The sequence below is a fragment of the Leptonychotes weddellii genome, chromosome 5 (genome assembly GCF_054177405.1).
Source record: "Leptonychotes weddellii isolate Sample4059 chromosome 5, ASM5417740v2, whole genome shotgun sequence".
NCBI lineage: Eukaryota > Metazoa > Chordata > Mammalia > Carnivora > Phocidae > Leptonychotes > Leptonychotes weddellii.
Window position 1 is genome coordinate 54,994,968 of NC_138373.1, and position 25,975 is coordinate 55,020,942.

The 25,975-nt window shown below is 39.4% G+C and overlaps 1 protein-coding gene across 1 annotated transcript in view; it reads right to left on the reverse strand.

The window, feature by feature from the left end:
- Window positions 1-2,366: 2,366 nt before the first annotated feature.
- Window positions 2,367-25,975, reverse strand: part of C5H10orf67 (chromosome 5 C10orf67 homolog) — a 121,603-nt gene continuing 97,994 nt past the window's right edge. Inside the window, exons 14-17 of the mRNA XM_081818909.1 lie at window positions 16,390-16,449; window positions 15,580-15,659; window positions 15,440-15,505; window positions 2,367-4,612 (exon numbers count right to left, since the gene is read on the reverse strand). Coding sequence (XP_081675035.1) covers window positions 4,504-4,612; window positions 15,440-15,505; window positions 15,580-15,659; window positions 16,390-16,449 — 315 coding nt within the window. The 3' untranslated portion in view covers window positions 2,367-4,503. The remainder of the gene's footprint in view (window positions 4,613-15,439; window positions 15,506-15,579; window positions 15,660-16,389; window positions 16,450-25,975) is intronic.

Below are 25,975 nucleotides of genomic sequence, written 5' to 3' on the forward strand. Positions count from 1 at the left end.
TTTTTTTTTTAAAGATTTTATTTATTTATTTGAGACAGAGAGAATGAGATACAGAGAGCATGAGAGGGAGGAGGGTCAGAGGGAGAAGCAGACTCCCTGCCGAGCAGGGAGCCCGATGCGGGACTCGATCCCGGGACTCCAGGATCATGACCTGAGCCGAAGGCAGTCGCTTAACCAACTGAGCCACCCAGGCGCCCCGGATATTTTTTTTAAAGATATTGATTTGCTGATAAAACTGAACACCCCAAAACCAAATAATCCAGTTAAAAAATGGGCAGAAGACACAAACAGACATTTTTCCAAAGACATATAAATAGCTAACAGATACCTGAAAAGATGCTCAATATCACTCATCATCAGGGAAATACTAATCAAAACTATAAGGAGATACCACCTCACACCTGTCAGAATAGCCAAAAAAAAAAAAAAAAATTGATTTGCTGATTTACAAAATGAAAAGCAGAACTTAATCAAAAATACTTTCATGTGATAAAAAGAATCCCATAGTAATAATGTAATTCTCTAAACAGAATAAAGTTAACACAGACTAGAAGAAAAGGAGGGATATACTGATGCAATTAAGGCTGAAATGAAACTTGGAGGAACAAAACCAAGCATAAGCCCTTGTTTTACCCAGAGCGGGTAGGACTCAGATTTGTTTGGTTCTTGTTGTTGTAACTGCATGTAACATATATAGAAGTACTAAGAATATAGAATTGCCAAAACAGGGCGCCTGGGTGGCTCGGTTGGTTAAGCGTCTGCCTTCAGCTCAGGTCATGATCCCAGGGTCCCTGCTCAGCAGGGGTTTGCTTCTGCTCCTTACTCTGCTCGTGTGCTCTCTCTCAAGTAAATAAATAAAATCTTAAAAAAAAAAAACAATAGAATTGGGGCACGTGGGTGGCTCAGATGGTTAATCATCTGCCTTCTGCTCAGGTCATGATCCCAGGGTCCTGGGATCGAGCCCTACATCCGGCTCCTGGCTCAGCGGGGAGCCTGCTTCTCCCTCTCCCTCTGCGTCTCTCCCTGCTCATGCTCTCTCTCTCTGTATCTCTGTGTCTCAAGTGAATAAATAAAATCTTAAAACAAAACAAAACAAAACAAAATAGAATTACCAAAACGATCCTGAAGAAGAAGAATAAAATGGAAGAACTTACACCACCTGATTTCAAGACCTATTATAAAGCAATATTAATTAAGATAATATAGTATTGGGTAAAGGACAGACAAATAGACCAATGGAACAGAATAGAGGTTTAGAAACAGACTCAAATATACATTGTCAATTGAATTAGAACAAAGGAACCAGTGAAATGTGAAATTCAACGGGAAAACAAAGATCAAAATCACATCATAAGTATATGCTGAATGTGGGATATAGTTAAGGCCACAGAAAACACAATCTGCCACAGAAAAAAAAGAGCTAAGTTGATCTTCAATAAAATTTAAATTTTCTAAAAAAGTTTTTAATTTCTGACCTTCAAAAGGTGCTGTTCTGAAAACGGAAGGACAAATTACAGAATGGGAATAAATATTTGAAATATATATATATATGACAAAAGACTTGTATCCAGAATATATAATAAAATGCTATAACTCAATAATAATTAAAAACAGACAAAAATGGGAGCAAGGGTGAATGGGGAGTTATTGCTTAATGGGTATGAAGCTTCATTTTATTTATTTTAAAAGATTTATTTATTTATTTATTTTAGTGGGAGGAGGGGCAGCGGGAGAGGGAGAAACAGAGTCTCAAGCAGACTCCACACTGTCACAGAGCCAGACATGGGGCTCCATCTCACGACCCTGAGATCATGACCTGAGCTGAAATCAAGAGTCGGACACTTAACTGACTGAACAACCCAGGCACCCCAAAGTTTCCTTTTTGTAAGATGAAATGGGTTCTGGAGATAGGTTTCACAACAATGTGAATGTACTTAACATTATTAAACTGCACAATTAAAAATGGTTTAGATGGTAAATTTTAAGTTATGTGTATTTTGCCACAATTTTTTTTAAACAACTTGAATAGTCCCTTTTGGAAAGAGGATCTAAAATTAGCCAATAAGCACATCAAAAGATATTAACATCATTAATTATTAGGGAATGCAAGTTAAAAGTTCAGTGAGACATTATTTTAGGATGGCCCAACTTTAGAAAATGACAATATCAAGTTGGTGAAGATGTGGAGAACAGGAACTCTCCCACTTTGCTGATGGTACAGTAATAGGATACAGTCACTCTGGAATATAAACTTAAAAATATATATTCCTATGTCCCAGCTATTCTAGTCCTACGTGAGAGTTACAAAAACATATTTTGGGAAATAACTAGTATAAGAATGTTTGTAGCACCTTTTTCCCCCAAAACAGCTCCTAATTAGAGACAGCCCAGGAGTCCATCAAGAAGAGAAAGGATAAACAGATGATTGTTTATTCATACAATAGAATGTTATTCAGCAATACAGGGAAACAATTGCTAGGGATGCACATAATAACAGGGATAAATCTTAAAAGCACTATGCTGAGTTAAAATAAGCCAGACATAAGAGAATACATACCGTATGATTCCATCTGCGTAAGTTTTAAGAACAGGCAAAACTAATCTGCAGTGATAGAAATCAGAGCAATATTTGTCCAGCGTGGGGATGTGACTAAGGTATTGTCTGGAAAGGGACACCAGGGAACTTTCAGGGAGGATGGAAATGTTCTACGCTTTCATTTAGGTGATGGCTACACAGGGCAAAACACTTGAAATGATACACTTAATATTTGTGAACTTTCCCATATGAATACCTCAATAGTAAGAAAGTATTAAACTTTTTCTTTCATAGCATTAATTCAAATATGTCATTTAAAGTTTGTGATATTTCCTTATTAATATCTATGTTTTCTACTCTGTAAGTCAGGCACTATTCTAATCTCTGTGAGTAAAACAGTTGACAAGACAGACCAGTCCGTGGCCCTCATGAAATTTATAGCCTGTAAAGGAAGGAGCCCTATTTGTCATGTGCACTATCTTGCTCCCAGCACGGAGCATGGTGCTTGGTGCATGTTTACACTCAATAAATATTTGTGGAGTGGCTATGGTGTAGGGAACCAAGGAAAAATTAGTCATCCATAACTCACTCACTCATCACTCTCTTTCCCTCCTCCCCACCCCTGCCCCCGTCTATTTTTCTTCAATATTTGCTATCCACTCCGACGAGTATCTCAAGTGCCTGTATACTGTGTGGACATATAGATAAGGATCATGAGCCTGGAATCCCACAGAAGTAATGGCACATGGACGTATTCTGGGCTGGATGGAGCACTAGCTCTCCTCACAGGAAGATAGACTGAGGGCAAGTCAGAGATTTTTCTCAAGACAAGGACTGGATCTATTAATGTGCCTTACTGGTGTACCTTTGAGATTTTTAGAATTCTCTTTCATTAAACCTGGCCAGTTCACCTTTGGACCAGACAGTTTTACCAGGTAACCCTCAAAAAGCTCGATTTTTGAGTTAGCACAACATTCTCATGGGTCCAACAATATTTTATTTGTCCAGCTGATTAAATATCTGAAATGAGGATTACTCCAATCGAAACTGTAACCTTCAGTCGAAAGAGGAAAAACCAAAAGGATAAAAAAAGAGACTATATATTCTTATCTATGTTATCCAGTCTGGGGATATTTCAGGTGAGTCAGTTATTAAAAGCTCAGCAAGCTGGTTCAGATTACCAGGTAATTTAGTTAAAATTTAGAAATAATTAAATGTTATCTTGCCAACATTCTTAAGTTCTTTCATCTGCAGCAACTTAAAATTTAGAAAATAAAGTCAAAGTAAAAAATGTTGAAAAAAATTTTAAGAGTAATTTTAGATTGGAAGCTTCCTAAAGCAAGAGCCTGTATTTTGTATTTCTTGTGCTCTTTCCCACAAGCCTTGTCCCAGAATACTTAGCATCATGACAGGTGCTCAACAGCATGTATAGCTTGCTAATTTTCTTACTATTTGAAATTTCCTGCATATATTTCTACACTGGACATCATTTACCTTTACAATCACAGCTCCCAAGTAAAAACATTAAGTACACAAGTTAAAAAAATAGTCTTTTAAAATTGGGCTTTATCTACAAGTGACTTCTAGTATGAAAATGAATGGCTTGGTACTAGGAAAATTCTTTTGCCTCCTTTTTCCCTTTGGAAGTGACTGGATACTTGGATCTATTTCCTTACATTCCATCCATGCCCACAAGTGGTCAGACTGACAAATACTTCCCAGCTAGTGTCACCCCTCCTCTGAAATTTCTGCTTGCCTCTATTATAGCCCAACCATATTGCATTGAAAGGATTTGTTTACACATCTATATCTCGTACCAGATTGAGCTCTTTGGGCTCAGGCACTCGGTCTTGTATCCTTAGTATCTAGCAAATGACTGTCACATACTATCTCCAGACAGGGGCTCAATAAATGTTAAATAAGAACAGAAAGACATGTACAAATATCATCAAAGAGACAAACAGTATCTAAACATTATATGTACTTACAATATAATTGAAGGACGTATCAGCAAGTACTGCAAACTGACGAAACAATGTGTGCCTAGTAAACATCTCATCTTTAAGGACATGAAAGCTAAAATAAAAGAAATGGTGAAATTAAAATGTATAGAAATCATACGATAAAGCAAATTAATATTATGTTCATGTGGTTAGGAACTACAATTTTCATTGTGAAAGAGATAAAAGTAAAAAATTTAAAATATTAGTATGAATTTGTTACTTCTTTCATTTTTAGTTATTTTTTTTAAAGCTTTTATTTTTAAGCAATCTCTACACCCAGCTTTGGGCTTGAACGCACAACCTTGAGATCAAGAGTCACATGCTCTACTGACTGAGCCAGCCAGGCACCCTACTTTTTTCATCTTTAAGACTACATATTTCCCAGCCCTGAAAAGGCACAGAATCAATGAATGACAACCCAGTATCAATGAGCATCTTGTTTTTTTTGTTTTTTTTTAAGATTTTATTTATTTATTTGACAGAGAAAGACACAGCGAGAGAGGGAACACAAATGGGGAGTGGGAGAGGGAGAAGCAGACTCCCCGCCGAGCAGGGAGCCCGATGCGGGACTCGATCCAGGGACTCCAGGATCATGACCCGAGCTGAAGGCAGTCGCTTAACCAACTGAGCCACCCAGGCGCCCCATCAATGAGCATCTTGGAGCCCAAACTGTAGTTTTGGGTGTTTTTTGTTTTATTTTTTTTTAAAGATTTTATTTATTTACTTGAGAGAGAGACGAGAAGACAGAGAGAGCACAAGCAGGGGGAGGGGTAGAGGGAGAGGGAGAGAGAGAAGCAGATTCTCTGCTGAGCTCCGAGCCAGACTCGGGGCTCCATCCTATGACCCTGAGACCATGACTTGAGCTGAAGTCAGACACTTAGCCGACTGAGCTACCCAGGTGCCCCCCAGACTGTAGCTTTAAAAACATTTCTCCCTAAAATGAACCAGGGCATCTTTCAGAAATGGCTGTTTCTAGATCTAAGGTAATAAATATCCAAGTTGAGCCTGGGACATTTTATTGTTAAGGGAGTCATCAAAGACTGTGCCAAAAGAACACAGCAGTCAACCTTAAGAGGGCTCCCACTGACTTACGATTGGAGAAACTGAGCATCAAAAATAATGATTATAATGTATTGAAACACAACAAATATATTAAAAATTTGGGAAATTCTCAGCCTATCCAGATTGCAAACGTTGCTAAAAGTAGGAGATTCACCCTCAGGAAAGCATGTTCTGGAGACAAAGCCACCAGTATGCTGGACAACTTTGGGTAGCCACTAGGAAGGAACAAAAAAAGTCCCAGTATCCAGTCACATGGAGGGTCTTAGCAGAGACTGCGTGTGTCTCATGGACCAAAACCACAATGAGGTACCACTGTATAATTGTTAGCATAACTAAAACCAAAAAGACAGACAATGAGAAATGTTGGAGAGGATACAGAGAAATGGGAACCCTCATCTGTTGCTTCTGTAATTGTAAAATGGTGCAGCCACTTTGGAAAAGAGTTTGGCAATTCCTCAAAATGTTAAACATAGAATTATCATATGACCTAGCAATTTCTTCCAGTATATACCTAAGAGAACTGGAAACCTATGTTCTACACCAAAACCTGTACATGACTGTTAATAGCAGCATTATACATAGTAACTAAGAAGTGGAAATAATTAAAATGTCTAAACACTGAAGAATGGGTAAACAAAATGTAGTATATCCATGCAATGGAGTATTATTTGGCAACCAAAAGTAATGAAATACTGATACCTTCTACGACATAGATAAACTTGAAAACATTATGCCAAGTGAAAGAAGCTAGTCACAAAAGGTCACATAGTGTATGAGTCTGTGTATATGAAATGTCCAGAACAGGCAAATCCATAGAGACAGAAAGTAGATTAGTGGTTGCTAGTGGTTGGCTGCCATGGCAATGGGGAGTGGCTGCCAATGGATATGGAGTTCCTTTATGGGTTGATGAAAATGTTCTGATTTAGAGAGCGGTAATTGTTGTCCAACTCTGTGAATACACTAAAAACCATCCTTTAAAAGGGTGGTATGTAAACTATATGTCAATAAAGTTGTTATACAGTAAGTTACTATGTGTGCTAAAAAAATGGAAACTTATGAATAAAGTAGAGAGAAAAAAGCAGAGCAATGATGACTTTAATATCACTATGATGAAGAAAACAGAGCAAAAGATTGGTAAAATAGATAAAAAATGGTGAGTTTCAGCACAGAATTGGAATCTACTTAAAAAAATGAGTAGTCATCTTAGAACTGAAGCAATCATATATGATATTAAGAACTCAGTACATGGGCTGAACAGTAGAATGGATACAGCAGAGCACAGACAGGATTATTCATCTCAAAGGCAGACCTCTCTCTCTCTCTCTCTCTCTCTCTCTCTATATATATATATATATATATATATATATATTCAAAGTGAAGCCTAGAGAAAAAAGTAGGAAAAACCAGACAGGAGTGTAAGAAACATGTGGGTTATAGTCAAAAGGCACAACTTACATATAATTAGAATCCTAGAAGAGCAGAGGCTGATAGTTGATAAGTCTCGACATCTCCAGTGGAGGCCAGTACTCAATGCACTGGCATCATGAATAGGCTGAGGGAAAAGAAACTACCAGCACAGAATTCTACACTCATAGAAAATAATCTTCAATAATGAAGGTAAAATAAAGACATTTTCCTATAAAGGAAAGCTGACGGAATTATTTGCGTGCAAACCTGTATTAAAAGAAAAACTAAAGAGAGCTATTTGGATAGGAGGAAGATGATCCCAGATGGAAACACATTGAAAGCAGGAAGAAATAAAGAGCTCACAGAGTAAAAATGTTAATGGAAGTGAATACTGACTATGCCTAACAATAATTGTAATGTTCGATGGTGTTAAACATTTATAAGGAATCAAAATGAAAATGTGGGAGGTGGTTAAATGGAGTTAAAATATTCTAAGGTTCTAGAATTCTTTCCTTTTTTCTTTTTCATTGAAGTATAATTGATATACACTATCCTGTTGATTTCAGGTGTACAACATAATGATTCTAAGGTTCTAGAATTCTTGGGCAAGTATTAAATAGAAATTTGTAAAAGACTGTGGTAAGCAAAGGAGGTGGGTTAAAATTACAAAAAGAGAAAAGAATAAGTAACTAACAAGTCAATAGAAGAAAATATGGAATAAAAATACGTTGATTAGTCCAAAAAAGGTGAAAAGGAGAGAAGAAGAAACAGGTTGGCTAAATAGGAAAAAAATGTGTTATGTTGGTAGACACAAACCCAAGGATACAAGTAATCTCACTAAAAGTAAATGAAGTAGGCCAATTAAATAAATAAGACTGGCAGGTCAGATTAAAAATCCAGCTCTATGCTGCTTACAAGAGACACATTCAAATATAAAAACAAGATAGGTTGAAGGAAAAAATGCACCATGCAATCTTAATCAATGAAGAGTGATACAGTTATATTAATTCTAGATGAAGGAAACATTCAGCCAGAAGGCATTTTTACAGATAGAAAGGAATGGCTCATAATGATACATATAAATGATAACTTCATAAGAAGATAGCAGGATTCTAAATTTGTAGGTATCCATAAATGTAGCCATAAAATATTTAAAGCAAAAACTGACAGAACTAAAAGAGAAATAGATAAATCTATAAACATAGTGGAAAATTTAATACTCCTGTCTTAATAGTTGGAACTGTAGCAAAAATATAAGTATATAAAAGATATAAAAAACACAATGGATAAACTTGACCTAATTGAAATAGATAAAACACTGCACTCAGTGATAGAATTCCTCTTCTTTCTAAGTGTACATGGATCATTTTTTCAAAATCAACCCTATGCTGAGCATAAAACAAGTATCAAAAATTTTAACAGATTGAAATAATTCAGAATAGGTTCTCTGGGCACAGTAGAATTAATCTAGAAATACAACTAGACCATCTTCCACTACCTGAAAATAAAACATATCACTTCTAAATACCCATGGATCAAAGATAAAATAAAATAGAATTTATAAAATGTTTTATACTGAACGGTAGTACGTAACATGTCTCAATTTGTGGGATGCAACTCAAGCAGTGCTTAGAGGACAATATGTAGTCTGAAATGTATATAATAGAAGAAAAAAAATCTGAAAACCAATGATTTCAGCTTTCTTCTTAGGAAGGATTGCAAATCATACACAAAGAAAGTAGAAGGAAGAAAATAATAAAGGTAAGAACAGAAACTAATGAAAAGAAAACAAATATATGAGAGAAATTCAACAAAGGAAAAATGATTTCTTTGAAATAAATAATAAAACTGACTAACTCTTAACAAGATTGATCAATAAAAGAGAACACATATTATCAATATCAGAAATGAAAAAGGGGACATCATTAGATCTTACAGATAATTTAAGTATAAAATATGAGGATATTATGAACAACTTTAAGTCAATCAATTTGACACTTCAGTGAAAAGGTAAAATTCCTTTTTATTTTTTTAGATTTATTTATTTATTTTAGAGAGAGAGAGAGAGCGAGCAAGCACACATGAGTCGGGGGAGGGGCAGAGGGAGAGAATCTTCAAGCAGACTCCTCTCTGAGCACAGAGCCAACGTGGGGCTTGATCTCATGATCTATGTGATCATGACCTGAGCTGAAACCTAGAGCTGGATGCTCAACCGACTGAACCACCCAGATGCCATGGTAAAATTTCTTTAAAAAGACAATATAAATTATGAAATCTACTAGAAATGGAAAATCAGAATAACTCAATATCTATTTAACAAATTGGATATTATTTAAAAACTTCCTCCAGGGATGGCCTATAGACAACATGAAAATATGTTCATCATCACTCACGATCAGGGAAATGTAAATCAAAACCACAATAAGATACCACCTCACACCTGTCAGAATGGTTAAAATCAACAAAACGAGAAACAACAGGCATTGGTGAGGATGTGGAGAAAGAGGAACATTCGTGCATTGTTGGTGGGAATGCAAACTGCTGCAGCCACTGTGGAAAACAGTGTGGAAGTTCCTCAAAAAGTTAAAAGTAGAACTACCTTATGATCCAGTAATCACACTACTGGATATTTACCCAAAAATACAAAAACATTCATTTGAAAGGATACATACAGCCCTATGCTTAAGCAGCATTATTTATAATAGCCAAGATATGGAAGCAGCCCAAGCATCCATCAATTGATGAATAGATAAAGAAGATATTTATATATACATTGTGTGTATACACACACACACACACACACACACACACACCATGGAATATTATTCAGCCATAAAAATGAACTCTTGCCATTTGCAATGACCTGGATGGAGCTAGAGAGTATTATGTTAAGGGAAATAAGTCAGTCAGTGTAAGACAAATACCATATGATTTTACTCATATGTGGAATTTAAGAAACAAAACAAATGAGCAAAGGGAAAAAAGAGAGAGAGAGAGACAAACCAAGAAACAGACTTTTAACTACAGAGAACAAATAGAGGGTTCCCAGAGAGGAAGAGAATGGAGGGGGGTGGGTTAAACAGGTGATGGGGATTAAGGAGGACACTTGTCATGATGAGCACTGGCTGTTATATGGAAGTAATGAATCACTATATTGTACACCTGAAAGTAACACTAACACTAAACTGACTAACACTGTATGTTAACTAGCTGGAATTAAAATGAGAATTCAAAAAAAATAAAACCTTCCCCCAGAGAATGATAAACATTAACTTAGGATAGATGTTACATTGGAGGAAGAAGAGGCACTAGGCATGGAATGGGCACACGATGGCTGTGAAGATACTGCTAACACTTCATCTTGTAGTAAGAATACTTGTGTTCATTATATTGCTATCTTTATACTATACTAGTATATCTTAAGTATTTTTCTGTATATATTAAATGTTGAACCAAAAAAAATTTTAGTACAGAAAAAGAAACTAAGAGTAACATTTTTTTTTAAGATTTTATTTATTTATTTGAGAGAAAGAGAATGAGAGAGAGCATATGAGAGGGGGGAGGGTCAGAGGGAGAAGCAGACTCCCTGCAGAGCAGGGAGTCCGATGCGGGACTCGATCCAGGGACTCCAGGATCATGACCTGAGCCGAAGGCAGTCGCCCAAACAACTGAGCCACCCAGGCGCCCTAAGAGTAACATGTTTTTAAGGGTTAGAAAGACCTGTGTCCATGACTGAGATCTGTCACTCTTTAGCTGTATGAATTCTGATAAATTACTCAACTTCTTTGAACTTTAGTTTTCTCATAAGAGAAGTGGAGTTAATATTTTTTTAGAGAGGGAGAGAACGTGAGAGCTCGTGCAAGCATGGTGGGGGAGGGGCAGAGGGAGAGAGAATCCTCAAACAGGCTCCACCCTCAGCCCGGAGCCTGATGCAGGGCTTGATCTCACCACCCTGAGATCATGACCTAAGCTGAAATCAAGAGTCAGCTTAACGACTGGGCCACCCAGGCACCCTGGAGTTACTATTTTTAACTACCACCTACAGTTTCAATAAGGATTGGATGCATGTGAAACGATTAGTATTGTCTCGGGCACTATCCAGTAAACTAAAACATTAATTGTATACATTCAACACACACATAACACAATAACACACAATTAGTAACTGCTAATTTCATTCAGTTTAACAATTTCATGGCAGGCATCTTTGAGATTAATCATTTGTTGCACATATTTTAGCAAAAAGGACACTGGATTTTTCATATAACATAACTTTACCAGATGAAGATGATTGCTTGAGAAAATATCTATTTCCAAATAACAAAGTGTATCTTTTGGGCAGTAAGCTGGCTAAACTGCGGCGAGGACTTCCGGTTGAGATATTTAGGAATGGATAAATATACTCCAAGAATGAAGTACACTCCCCTCAGCTAAAAAAGGACATTGGAAAATTCAGTTCTGAGTGTTGTTTGGTGATCATAATAGCCTGTTCCCCACACTCAACCTTGGAAACTGCAAGAATCAGGGGGCAAAAAGGATCGCTGCAGCCCTTCAGGGATTGTGGACCTCCCTCCATGCTCTACCACGTACCATGGACCTCCACATTAAACCATCTCCTCTGTCCCAGAGCCCCCAGTTACTACTCACTGTGGATCCTACTTCTCTGAACAGCATCTTCAGACTGACACCTTCATTTGGTTGTCTGCTTAGCTTTTTTCTTTTTCCTTTTCATTTTTTAAACACACTTAATTTTTTAGAGCAGTTTTAGGTTCACAGCAAATGGAGAACAAGGTACAGAGATTTCCCATATACTTCCTGCCCCCCCACATGGACGGCCTCCCAGACTGTTAACAACCAACAGAGTGGTACATTAGTTACAATCAATGAATCTACACTGACACATCATTATGGCTCAAAATCCATAGTTGACATTAGGGTTCAGTCTTGGTGTCGTACATTTTATGGGTTTTAACAAATGTGTAATGGCATGTACTTTCTTTGTAGTATCATGCAGAGTAGTGTCACTGCCCTCAAAATCCTCTGTGCTCCACCGACTCATCTCTCCCTACCCCCAGCCCTTGGCAACCACTAATTCTTCTGCTGTCTCCATGGTTTTACCTTTTCCAGCATGTCATATAGGACCATGGCCTTTTCAGACTGGCTTCTTTCACCTCGTAATATACGTTTAAGGTTCCTCTATGTCTTGTCATGGCCTGACAGCTCATTTCTTTTTAGGTCTGGACATAGCACAATGTATCCATTCACCCCCTAAAAGACCTCTTGGTTGCTTCCGAGCTTGGGTAGTTATAAATAAAGCTACCATCAACATCCATGTCTGCTTGGCTTTTGATTCCAATTCCCCTCACTTCCCAACCTGGGAAACTGCGTTTTGGATCACCATCAGCTGAACACTCTGAACTTCAGGAGCCAACCCCACACCATCCCCTCACCGGCCCAGGGCCTAGCTTTTGAGAAGACTACAGACAGCTGAATTTAGAGGAAGGCACAAGACTCAGAAAAACCACCGAGTGCCCAAGACTCCAGATTTATTCTGATTTGGCATTGGCATTTCTTGTGAATCTTGAATTTCATAGACAATGAACGTGTTGTGGGTATACTCAGGTGGCAATGAGCGACAACAAACTACCAAGTGCCGAATCGTCCTTTCCCCCCACACTACACCCTGACAAGGGCTGAGAACAAAGATACAAGAGTCTAAACCTGTCAGGGGTGAAACTAACGGGACCGGGGAGGGCAGGTGTACCGGGAAAGGTCCTAGGACTCCTGTGACAGGCGACGCAAGCCAGAAGCCTAAGAAGGGAGGGAAGTGGGGAGAGAAAAGGAAAGAAGGGGCGGCGCAGGGTTTCTGTTTATCTAACTTTCCCTGTCCCCCAAGTCCAAGAACAAGGGGGGTTAGAACAGTGAAAGGAAGAGGGAGGAGATTGGAGCACAGTGCGCCTGCGCGGGCACGTCGCGTCTCCAGCTCTGCTGGTTGGCAATCTCCCTGGGAGGGACTGCGCATGCGGAGAAAGGAGGAGGGAGGGAAAGGGTGCGGACGTACCCCCGTTTGCTGCGCGCACTCCACCGCCCTGTGGGAACAGCGTGCGTGTAAGTTCTCTGCGCCCTGGCCGGAGTGATGCGCAGCAGTGGGTCCGGCCGGCCCCAGGAGCTCAGCAGGCAGGACCGAGGGATGGCTCAGATGGGTGTCGGGTTGAGGTGGGACACTCAACGGCGGCATCACTGCGGCACCGGGCCGGTGGGGATCTAGTCCTGCGCCCATGTGCCACACCTGCACACCGTTTGGGCGGAGAGACGCGACCATGACGGCATCATGCCACACTAAGAGGAAAGACTAGCTCCTGCCCTGGTCGGCCCCGCTTAAGTTCCATCTTCCTGGAAATAGAGCCAACTCAGCAGAGACAGAAAAGGAGCTTGGAGGTGGAAGCTCTGAATTGGACCGGGGCTGAATATAAATCATGACTTGTCTGAGAAATTGTTGGATTCGACTGTTACGTTACCTGGCCAAGGTGAAGTTTTTCCTCTACAAAACAAAATGATGGCGCCTGATCTAAGATCTGTTACAATGAAATGAAATGACCATTTTAGCGATACAAATCTGCGACTGTGCTGTCAATCTCCATCCCCCACCATGATGCAGTACCCTGGATATACACACTCTTTATGTTATATATTACCTTGAATGAACACTTGGTGATGCAACCACATGAGAGAGACAATGCGTTATGTCCCAACATTATGTCCCAGTTAGTCGGTTAAGTGAGAAAACATATAGAAAATATGTAATCATACGTTGCTATTCCAAATGTTTAGATAGCAACATAAAGTCTGCAAAGATCAAAATGATGAAATGACGTAGACCATCTTGATTAACAGCAAATCAACTTGAAGTAAAACTGAGACATTCTTGTAAATGGTCATTGAAATATGGGATGAATCCCATTGGGATAGACACAGCATAAATATTAAGGATCAAAGTGAAGCCCACAGGCGCGCCTGGGTGGTTCAGTCGGTGGCTCAGTCGGTTAAGTGGCTCAGGTCGTGATCTCTGGGTCCTCGGACCAAGCCCCACACGGAATCCCACGACCGGCCTCCCGGTGGGAGGTCTGCTTGTCCCTCTCTCTCTGCGCCCCCCACTCATTCTCCCTCTCTCTCTCAAATAAATAAAATCTTAAAAAAAAAAAAACACCAAAGTGAACCCCACAGAAATAAGTAAGGGAAAGAGAGTCTACTCAGTTTCAGAAATAGTCCAAAATCCATGTTTGGGGAAATGAAGTGCATATTTAAGCCAGTCTCAGTCTCAGTCTCTTGTTTCTCACCTGTATTTATATTCTATCCTTAGAATAACTGTATGAGGTAGTTAGGGCAGGTATTAATATGCACATTTTTCAGAGCACAGAGCATTATCAGCACAGACGTGAAACACAAGCAGGAGTGCATGTTACCACAAGGAGATCTTTCTCTCACCACCTGGTGGTATTCCGGCTAGCATGTGGATTCTCAGTGTACCACCTGAGACCATTTGAGGGTGATGTATGCAGCAACGTATAGGATTTCTTTTTTCTCCCTCTCTCTCATACACACTCACAATAATAGTGTAAGCTTATGAGGTGCTGTGCAAATGTAGGGCATTATCATCCTACGAAGTCCTGTATGAGTCTCATGCTTGACCTCTGACATCAGACCAACACTGAATCCATCCTGCCTTGGATGCTCCTTGACTGTGAGAAAATCTTGCAAAGGAACTTCCAACATGTGATAAAGAGAAGAGCATCTGGGCGACATTATGGCCGGAAACAAGAGAATAGAATATAGATGTTTTAAATTAACATGTTAGGACAAGGGGAAAAAAGTAGGCATTTTCTCTACTTGGTGTTGCTTTTAGCCTTTCCAGAATTTTACAGTAGTCACTTACTCCACTTTTAAAAAGACAAAGGTGACATAGGGAAGATAAATTAAAATGATTATGTGAGTGAAGAAGAGATCTGAGAATTAAGGAATCGGTGCTGTTTTGTCTGTAAAAGAATAGAGGATACAGTATATAAAACAATTTTATAAAGAAGATCTAGACCAGTTAAATATTATCATGTGCAAATAAACAGGAAACTCTTTTAATAGACCTATGAGGGAAGATGACTAGGTAGGTCTGATTAAACCAGATATCAAGAAGAGGCTGTCTATCCTGTTGATCCTTTAAAATTGAAATATGGAGATAGGGAATGTAATAGAATATTGAATTATTTTTTCTTTGAAGTGACTGACAACTCGTCTATTTAAGCCAAATTTTGCATTTCTTTTTAAAGGTGTATGCTGGTATTTTATATTAATATGCACAGAAAATGTACATTAGTCACTTTTTAAAAGATGATTAGTCACATTTTTATAAATAGAATTTATACATATCACCACATACCTATTTCTGAGAATATAGAATTTCTTTTCCCAGTTTTTGTTTATCTGTTCTGATTCTTTCTTAAATCTGTAATAGATTTATAGATGGTTAAATGTTGTATTAGCTACAAATGAACAATTATGCTTCATTATTACCAGTACCTTTCTGTCTTCTTTTTCTCTTTTTCTAAATTAGCCTTTAGTACTTGTATTTGCTCCTCCAAAATGTATCTGTCTTCAATCTTTCAATAGAAAACGCATCACAAAGTGAGTTACATGAACAATATATTCTTTCTTCATAAATCTTAAAAGCTATTCCTATTAAATAGCATGCACATTCTACCTATCAAAAATAATTTGAGGGAATAGTGAGTTACATTTACTTGCAAGTCCCCATAAATTGCAAGAATTAAAGATCCCATCCTCCATGTCCTGTAAGTGATTCATTTAAAGGCAGCCAGTTCTAAGCAATATTACAAAGCAATCAAAACTTATCTTCATCACCCCTCCCCTTACCAGGTATCCCTTTTTCTAAATCTTGTTTTCTCTCTCTTACTGTGACCTCTCCAGCTCATTATAGGCAGGAGCTGCTCCAGTTACTCTATTTTCTTTCCTTCTTTCTTTTTTTCTTACCAAAACTGTTCTCAGGAAAGGATCTGACCAAGTCAATCACATTAGAGCTTTATGTCACCCATTTCTCACGATTGTTTATATATTACAAGGGGACAAAGTTTGGCAAAAGGAATGAATCTCTAACAGTGGAATTGTAGGCATATCACAAATGAGAGATTTCTTTGGATCCAGCCCGGATGTACCCCGGAATCAGACTACAGTGTGAATCAGGTCTTTGTCTCTTCATGAGACCCACTCTCGGTGTAGCTTTCAAAGTCATTGCCACTTTTTAAGATTAGCCAGCATCAATATAAACAATAAGCATGTTAATAGTAATGGTCATATTAGTCATTATTATACCTTAGCCACTGACAATTTCACCCTTTCTTCATGTACTGCAGCTGGTTTTGCATGCCTCACCTGGCGTGAAAATAAACCAACGTAAATATAACATTTCAAATCAGTGCATAAAGATGTAGTTTTTCTGCAGCTTAGAGACAGGCAACTGAGTCTTAGAATATGCCAACCATAGTCCCGCAGGGGTCTTCTCTGCCTTCCCTAATGTATAAAACCCAGGGCTTTTGTACATTGCCTTTGCAACTGGACAATCACAGTCCGTTAAAACCAACTTCCCCACTACCATCTTTTTAAAGTGCATCTCTCTGCACTCCTATGTTGGCCAAATTTTACTATTATACTTTTTTTTTTTTTAATGAAGTGGGCAGTTATTAGTGTAGTGATAACCTTTAAGGAAACTTTATTTTAAATGATGATTTACATGATTGAAATGATAATTATAATGACTTTTCACTAGTGTTATCTCTCTGATGTTAAGAGCAGATGGCAGTGAGAAAGCATACTGAATATAAAAATCTGCTTGTTTAGCTATCTCTGTGTTCCTACACAAAAGACAGAAAAAGGTGCTCCTTATTACTACCACTACCTCTCTGGTGGGTTCTGTGACCCAAAAGGCCCTGAATCTGTTGCCCATCTTGGTGAGGTGGGCTCCACCCAGGAAAGTCTAGAGCCAGGTCCGGGAAAAGGAGCTAGAGAGTTCTGCAGAAGAGAGTAAAAGGAACTTAGAGCTAACTTCCCCTGAGTAATTAGAAGGACTGGGAAGAGAGAAAGAGAGTGTGTGAGAGAGAGAGAGAGAGAGAGAGAGAATGGCCAGGCAAGGCCACAAGGCTTGGTGGTGCTAGCGTCTGGTGACATTGTGGGTGACCGGTGTCCAGGGGTGATGGCCACTATTTAATTTGAAATGGCATGTTGGTGATGCCTGGTCCCTGTCACTTACCTTCTTCAACCTCCTCAAATTTACATATACAAAGGGGTCCTGCGAGTGGGTTGTTTTAATAGACATCGCATAATTGGATGAAATTCAAGGTCTGAGTAAACAAAATGGGAACTGGGATGGGAAGCAGAGCACAGTGAAACTCAGAAACTGACTTAGTTCAGTGGAAGAAGGAGCTAGACACGGCGACAACCACCAGACGATGCCGTGGGCATCTGCAGAAAACCCAGGACATGCTCTAGGCTGCCACAAAGCACAGAATGTGGGTTTGAACCAGTTTTATTCATATCTGAGGGAACAGAGAGAACCCTGCCAACATCAGCTGCCACAAATAAAAGATAACAAAATTTGTAGCAACAGCCCTAAAAGCTATAGTTTATTGAGTGCCTATTATGTGATGGACAGTTAACATATATTACCGTTTACTTCTATATACTACCTATTGACTTCTTCATTCATATTACTTTAGCTTTTTGTAAAGATTTTCTTTCTTTATTATTAGAGAAAGGCGCATGTGCAAGTGGGGGAGGACTGGGGGGAGGAAGAGGGAGAGAATTTCAAGCAGACTCCATGCTGAGTATGGGCCCCAGTAGGGGCTCAATCCTATGACCCTGAGATCAGGACCTGAGCCGAAATCAAGAGTCGGCGCTCAACCGACTGAGCCACCCAGGCGCCCCTCATATTATTTTAGATTTTTCATAATAGATAATACATGCATTTTTTAAATGAACTGCAAATAGCATACCCGAACCTGAGATTCTCACTTCCCAGAAGTTAAGGTTTTGTTTGCTCATTGTGTTTTGTTTTCATTTTTCTCATCATTATTATAAATAAATAACAGCTTTTATTGATTTGGGCTTCTCCACAAATAAAGATTCAGAATTTAAAGCATTCACATTATCTTCTGCCTTCTCTCTCTCTCTCTCCCTCACATGCCTGGGTTTTTTTTTAATTTGCAGATGTTTAACTCACATCATAGTTGCCTTTATTATCATTTCAAAATATGTAAACTTCTATATTTTGATTTGTTAATTCCCTGCTGTGAAAGATGGGAAATTTATTAAGTCTTTTTTTCCCCCTAACAGTCTTCACTCTCTCCACCTCCCAGTTTTGGGAAGGACTGTTATTTTTACACTGTTAATGTCTATAGGATTGTTCTCAAACTCTAATTAAGTGCCCCATGCTTTATCTACAGCCTGAATCTAAAAAGTGAAATGTGTTTCTGCAAACATTTACTGCAAGACCAAGAAGTGTAATTGGCTCCACAGGGAAGACAAGGTAAACCTGTAACTAAGCTTTGCTACTAAAAGGAGACTCTTCCCAGGGCTGCTGTAAAGTTACAACTTTTTTTTCTTAAGATTTTATTTGTTTATTTGACAGGTTGAGAGAGTGAGCGGAGCGGCATGCAGAGAGAAAGGGACAAGCAGGCTCCCCGCTGAGCAGGGAGCCCTATGCGGGGCTCAATCCCAGGACCCCGGGATCATGACCTGAGCCGAAGGCAGACACTTAACCGACTGATCCACCCAGGTGCCCCTAATGTTACAACTTGTCATTTTCTAGCTCCCTTTACTTCTGAGTCACATTTCCTTTCTCCTTCTTCTTGGTCCTTATCATCCTGCATATTGGATTTTTTCTATGTTTGGTTAGAGTGTTTCTTGAATAATTTCTTTAAACAGGTTCCACATATAACAAACTTTTTGAGTTTTCACACGTTCAAAAATATCTTTATTTCTCTTCCATACTCAGTTGAGACTTTAGTTGGATATAAGAACTAGGATTCAATTTTTTTTCCTTTTGAAAACTTTGCTTTATTTGCTTGTAGCAACCAGTGATGCTGATGAGAAAATTAGTTTCCTTTTTTTTTTTAAAGATTTTTTTTTATTTATTTATTTTGAGAGAGAGAATGAGAGACAGAGAGCATGAGAGGGAGGAGGGTCAGAGGGAGAAGCAGACTCCCTGCCAAGCAGGGAGCCCGATGCGGGACTCGATCCCGGGACTCCAGGATCATGACCTGAGCCGAAGGCAGTCGCTTAACCAACTGAGCCACCCAGGCGCCCTAGTTTCCTTTTTTTGTTCCATTATAGATAAACTGTTTTTTTTCCTCTTCTTTATTTTTAGAGACCTAAAATTTCACCAGAATGTACCTGCTGTTTTCATCAATTCTAAGACATATTCTGTGTCCCACTCAGTGTTTTAACATCTTTGAAATTGAGGTGTCTTACAACTGTGTGCACATCATAATTTAATAGGCAGCAGTTTTGCCTTGCTCATGGTACATAAAATAAAGATGTGTCTTAACCACTGTCATCTGAGATTTGATAAAATACAACAGATACTCTGCTTTTCATTTCAATCCTGTTTAGCACTTGATGGGCCTTTCCATCTGAATCTTAATATTCCTTTGCTTTAGTTTATGGAAATTTTATTTTATTTCTTTTATTGCTGTCTTACTTCCATTGTACCTGTCTTGCTTCCTGAAAACTCTATTAGAAAGGTATTAGACCTCTTGGATCCATCCTTCATATTTTAACTTTTCTCATAATTTCTGTCTGCCATTTTACACTATGTTCTAAGAGACTCTGTTGTTCATTTAATCTTCCAGATTATTTTTTTAAAGATTTATTTATTTATTTATTTGAGGGAGAGAGAGAGAGAGAGCGTGAGGTGGGAAGGGCAGAGGGAGAGGGAGAGAGAGAATCTTAAGCAGACTCAGTGCTAAGCACGCAGCCCAATGTGGGGCTCGATCCCACAACCCTGAGATCATGACCTGAGCCGAAATCAAGAGTCAGACACTTAACCAACTGAGCCACCCAGGTGCCCAAATCTTCCAGATTATTAATTGGGTCTTCAGCTGTGAAAGTTTTATTATTCAGCCTGCCCATTGGTGTTTTTGTTGTTGTTGTTGTTGTTATTGTTACTTCCAAGATATTGTTCTTTCCCTTAGGCTGTTCCTTTCCCATAGCTGCCTGTCCTTCCTTAATGGAGAAGTTTCTCATGAATGTTTCCCCAAATATACTTATTTTAAAAATGTTTTTTAAGTTCTTGTCCATTCCCTGAATTAACCATCTTTCTTATGGAGCCAATGGCTGTTTGTTCTCTTTGTTTTTTCACTCACTAAATATTTGCTGAATTCTTACTATGTGACAGAAAACATTCTAGGAACTAAAGATACAACAGAAAACAGAACAGGGCTCAAAGAGGTAGAACTTAGGGCACTCTTTGAGTGAAAAGGTAACTGCCTAGAATTTCTTATTTGGGCAACTAGATGGACAATGGTACCATTCACTAAGACAAAAAAAAAAAAAGAATAATTGGAGTAGGGACAATTTTGTATGCTAGTATTCTTTTCTTATTTAATAAAAAAATTTGGTAAGTTCACATTCAGATACTTAGAGTTAGAGAAATCTAGGGCACAATCAAATGATGACCTATAATAGGTAACTGAGACAAGGGCCTGGAATTTGGGAGTGGGGTTGATCCTAGAGATAGAATTTGGAGTCACCAATATTTTAGTTGACGCTGAAGACTTAGATAAGGCCATTCATGAAATTTACAGAGAAAGAAAAGCAGAAGGTCAGGGATGAAACCCCGTGTCCAGGTATGGCTGACCTGTAGCTCTGATTTATCCTTGGCTGATAGGGAACTCCCAAACCTGGGACCCTAACCCACTGCTCTTACCTTAGTTCTCAAAACTCTAATTCCCACTCCATGAATCCTCACAGTCCTGGAGAGCCCTTTGGGGCCCTAGAACTACCCAAATAAATGTTCCTTTAGTTGTTGACATGCTATCTCAAACTCCCTGGAAGAAACCACCAACTACTATTACCAGCACTGTGACTCAGTCTTCACAGGAAGCTAGACAAAAATGAAGCCTAAGGTATAATAACACTAATTTAACAAAAACGATGAAAAGTGTTGGTTATCATTAACCTTCTGTGGATCCAAAACCCCAAAACCGTGAGGATTACCAAAATGACAGAGGCATGCACTTTTTAGAATCTTTCCACCTATGTGTTCTCAAAGGGCACAATCCACTTGAACTGCCTCTCTCCCCCAGGCACAAGGAGTACAGAGTGAGTTCACTGCCATTTGGTTAACAATGGACCAAGGAAATCACTGCGGTAAGAATTCCAAGCTTTGGAGGGCACTTGCCAGTATGCTAGTGGGGAAAAAATTAACCCAAATTTTAAAAAGTAATCCACAAAAAGTCAGGAAAACAATTTGATAAAACAAAGTAAGTTCCCATGTAGAAAGACATTTGTATTTATTTACTTCACTATATCCAGTCATATCCATAATTGAAAGTTTATTAAAAAGACCCTGTGTTTAAATTCACGTATAGTAAAAACGAGTTCCAATTTTTCAAGGCTCCCTTTTCCTGCCTCTCCTATAATGATCAACTCTGTAATAACTAAAGATAAGACTGTTGCTATACCATATCTTCTATAAAACAAATAATGATTCAATCTCTCCAAAAGACAATACTCTTACAATGACAAATATAGCTTCTTTTTTCATTAAAAAAAAAAAAGCACCACATGTAGACTAGAGTGTTTGCTCTCCAGTTTAAGTTGAACTTTCAACTTTACTACAGCATGTTATATTGAATCCTGGCTCTGTGCACATTAAACTGTCATTTTGTTTTGTCAGCTGCTGACATTCCACTTTCTCTGGAATATGCATGCTAGTCTTTATGTGGCTACTTCATTGACAGGTGCAAACATTGGACTGCTAAACAATAGATAGAGGTGAAAATGAATGGTAATATTAATAGAAAAGTAGATAACTTCCTAAGTAGGAAAATGTAAATTGAATAATTATAAAAATAACCAAAAATTGTGTTAGAAATAATTTATTATAAATAGTTCTCATTTTCTGTTGAATTTGTATATATAATTAAAAAATCATAAAATTAAGAAATCAGGTTCATTTATAACAGAGATTATAATTCTTTTTTTTTAAGATTTTATTTATTCATTTGAGACACAGAGATACAAAGAGAGAGAGAGCATGAGCAGTGGGAGAGGCAGAGAGAGAGGGAGAAGCAGACTCCCTGCTAAGCCAGGAGCCCGATGTGGGACTCGATCCCAGGACCCTGGGATCATGACCTGAGCTGAAGGCAGACGCTTAACCATCTGAGCCACCCAGGCGCCCAACAGAGATTATAATTCTTAAGTTTGTTTTCCATTTTTAGCACCAAAAACATGTTAAAAACATATTAATCTTCTAAATTAGGAATCAACAGCCAAGGTTTGTAATAACAGAAGATGTGCAATTATGTTTATTAATCACCACAAGATTAACCATATTCCTTATCAGATCCACTTTCTCCTTTTCTTGTCAATGAAGGAGTCATTACATTCTCTTTTTTCTCCTAATTTCCACAAATGTCCCTCTTCTGAAACTTTGGCCATTCTTTCTGGGCTTTCCTGCCTCCTTGCCTCTCTCTCCTTTAAAGGTTTTTTTTTTTTTTAAGATTTTATTTATTTATTTGAGAGAGTGAGAGAGCACATGAGAGGGGGGAGGGTCAGAGGGAGAAGCAGACTCCCTGCTGAGCAGGGAGCCCGATGTGGGACTCGATCCCGGGACTCCAGGATCATGACCTGAGCTGAAGGCAGTCGCTCAACCAACTGAGCCACCCAGGCGCCCGCCTCTCTCTCCTTTAAACCATTAAATATATTACTATCAAAACAATCTTTCTAACTCATCATGAAGAAAGATCATCTTCTGTCCCTAAAATTTCATTAATCTTGACTTTTACATTAACATTCCTTTTTTTTTTTTTAACCTTTAAGCTAAACAACTATTTTTAAACGCCAGTACGTCCTGGTGGGTGCTGGTTGGTGGAGGAGAGGGGGAATGACAAGCCCATGAAGAGAGGAGAACCAGCCTGTGTGCTGACAGTTTGGAGAAAAGAGACTGGGGAATTAGGAATATTGAAATAAAATATGAGACTCTATGCAAGCAAGCATTAATCATTGACTAGGCCAAAAGTAAAAATAAAACATTTATCTACATATATCACCAGTGAATTTTCTTGCAACAAAATTAAGCTAGGGAATTCTCTCAAAAATAAGACAAGTCTTCATTTGATGCACCCCAAGGGTGCCACTTCCTGTCTGCCAGGGGGCTCTCAAACATCTAGGCAGATGATGGGGCTACAAAGCCGACAGAATCCAGGCTGAGCCAGGCTATCTGCAAATCTCAAGACAAAAGTCTGTGTGGATTAGGCTTCCTCGCCTGGCTCCAGCTCATCCTAGACTTTACATACACACCTTCTATCAAACTAATCTTAAAAATTTTTAATCAGAACTCTTCCATGATGGAAATGTCTAAAGATGATGAAGCCATTGTTTATAATAGCAAAAGAATAGAAACAATATCTCTGGAAGACACTACTAAATTGACAAAGATTGGTTAAGTAAGTTATGCTAGCTCCATGGAGTAAAATACTGTACATAATTTATTATATACATTGAATAATGTTTCCATATCTTGTGTGCAAATCTGCATCAAGATTTGTCTGAAAGGATGGTCACAAGGAGTTTTTAATAATTACCTCTGGGTGGCAGGATTCTTTTTTACTTCATTTTTTGACATTTCTTTATTGAGAAGACTTGGTATAAGTATGAATGTTTTATTAAAAAAAAATTTCAGACTTCTGGAATCCCACATAGGATGCCAAAAAAAAAAAAGCCACTGCTATACAATTACTAGAAAAATCCAGATAGACTACAAAGTCACAACCTTTCTTGGACCCATCAGAGAACTGAGGTCACGACCAGGCAACATGAATTCCAAAGAGGAGCAAGACCTTCCAATGGGGGGTGTGATGCACAGGTTCACCTACAGCAGAGGCAGCACCATCCCAGTTGCAACACATGCAGGTAAGAGAAGTAAGCTAAAATGTAAAGAACCACTGAAGAGCAAGTATGGGTTAACAGAGCAGTCTGAACTGGCCGGGGGACGTATTATAAAGGGAGTTCACACTCACTCTCAACTTTTTATCCCATCTCCTACCAGATGCTCATGAAGGTAATTGAGGGCAGGGCAGGACACTTGGTGATGGTACAGACTTCAAGAAGAGATCAGCTGATGCTAAGAGAAAAGTACGTTCCCTGAGATAGGAGAAGTCTTAAGTCCCTGGGAGAGGGGAAGCAAACTCTCTCGCCAACCAGACCCAAAGAAGGTGATCAGTGGAGAAGTGTAAGGCATGAAGCCTCACCCTCTTCTCCCAGAGCTTTCCTTCCTAGGAAAGAAAAACGTTCAACTGCTGGGGAGGGCAGCAAAGCTTCTGCTTATAGGGCATAGGGGAAGACATATTATGGTAAGGGGGAAAATGAAAGAAACATTTTCCTTCCCTGGCAAGCCATTGTCTTGGGCCTTAGAGTCTGTAATAATACCAAGTGGAGGTTCCTACTATTGCAGGAGGGACAGGCAACTCCTGTCCAAGGTCTGCTTCATATACAGGCAGAGGTAGACCACCACAGGGAGGAAGAGCAGGAATCCTGACAGAGCCCACCTCTGAGGCCCAGGCACACAGCACTCCCCAAAGACTGGTCTGGATTAGAGCAAGAGAGAACCCTCTCTGCCTCACTTATGGACTACCAAGAAAGAGCTGCCTACTTACTACTGAAGGAGGGATAGGAGCATAGAGAAAGACCTCCTCTGTGGCACAAGTGGACAGGTTCTGCTGAAGTTGAGGGTGGAGCAGCTCAAAGAGAAAAACACTCTGTTCCTTTCACTCCCACTGCAAGCACACATCCACTGCAAAAGGAACATTGTCTGTCCCTAAGAACAGAAGGACATCTTCTTCCTTTAAGAAGAACCACAGCAACCACCAAACAACTCAATTCAACTTGTAGCTAGATTGGCTCAACCCCTTACAATAACAATCTGATATAAGAAGAGGCATGCCATTTCCAGATGTGAATACTGATTAGTTCAATTTCTACTAGTCTACACATGATGTTTGGTATTTAATAAAAAATTGAGACAGGGGGGCGGAGCAAGATGGCGGAGGAGTAGGAGACCTGGATTTCGTCTCCTCTCAGGAATTCAGCTGGATAGGGATCAAACCATTCTGAACACCTACGAACTCAACAGGAGATGGAAGAAAAGAATAGCAACAACTCTCTGAACAGAAAAGCGGCCACTTTCTGGAAGGTAGGATGTGCGGAGAAGTGAATCCAAGGTGATATTCAGGAGGATAGATGGCGGGGGAGGGGCCTCTGTCGGCCGCTTCTGGCAAGTGATAGAGCCGCGGAGCACAAAATCGGAACTTTTAGAAGTCGGCTCCGCTGAGGGACGTCGCTCCGGTGGCTAAGTGGGGGGAGGAACCCTCGTGGGACAGTGTGGTCTCAAGACCCTAAGGGTCACAGAAAGACTGGGGGTGACTGAGTGCGGCAGAGCTCCCAGGTATCGGAGCGGGGAAGCCGGCTGCAGAGACGGAGCTGAGGCGCGGGCTCTCAGCTCGGGGTTGTCATAAACCGTGATCCGCGGCACAGTCGGGCCACTGCTCCTCCAGCAGGGACCCAACGAGCGGCAGATCCGGGGAGACTCCCCTTCCTCCCCTGGGAGGAGAGGTGTGGGAGCACACCACAGGGATCTGATGGGTTTGGAGACTCCACACGGGGTCGGGTGCCAGAGATAGAA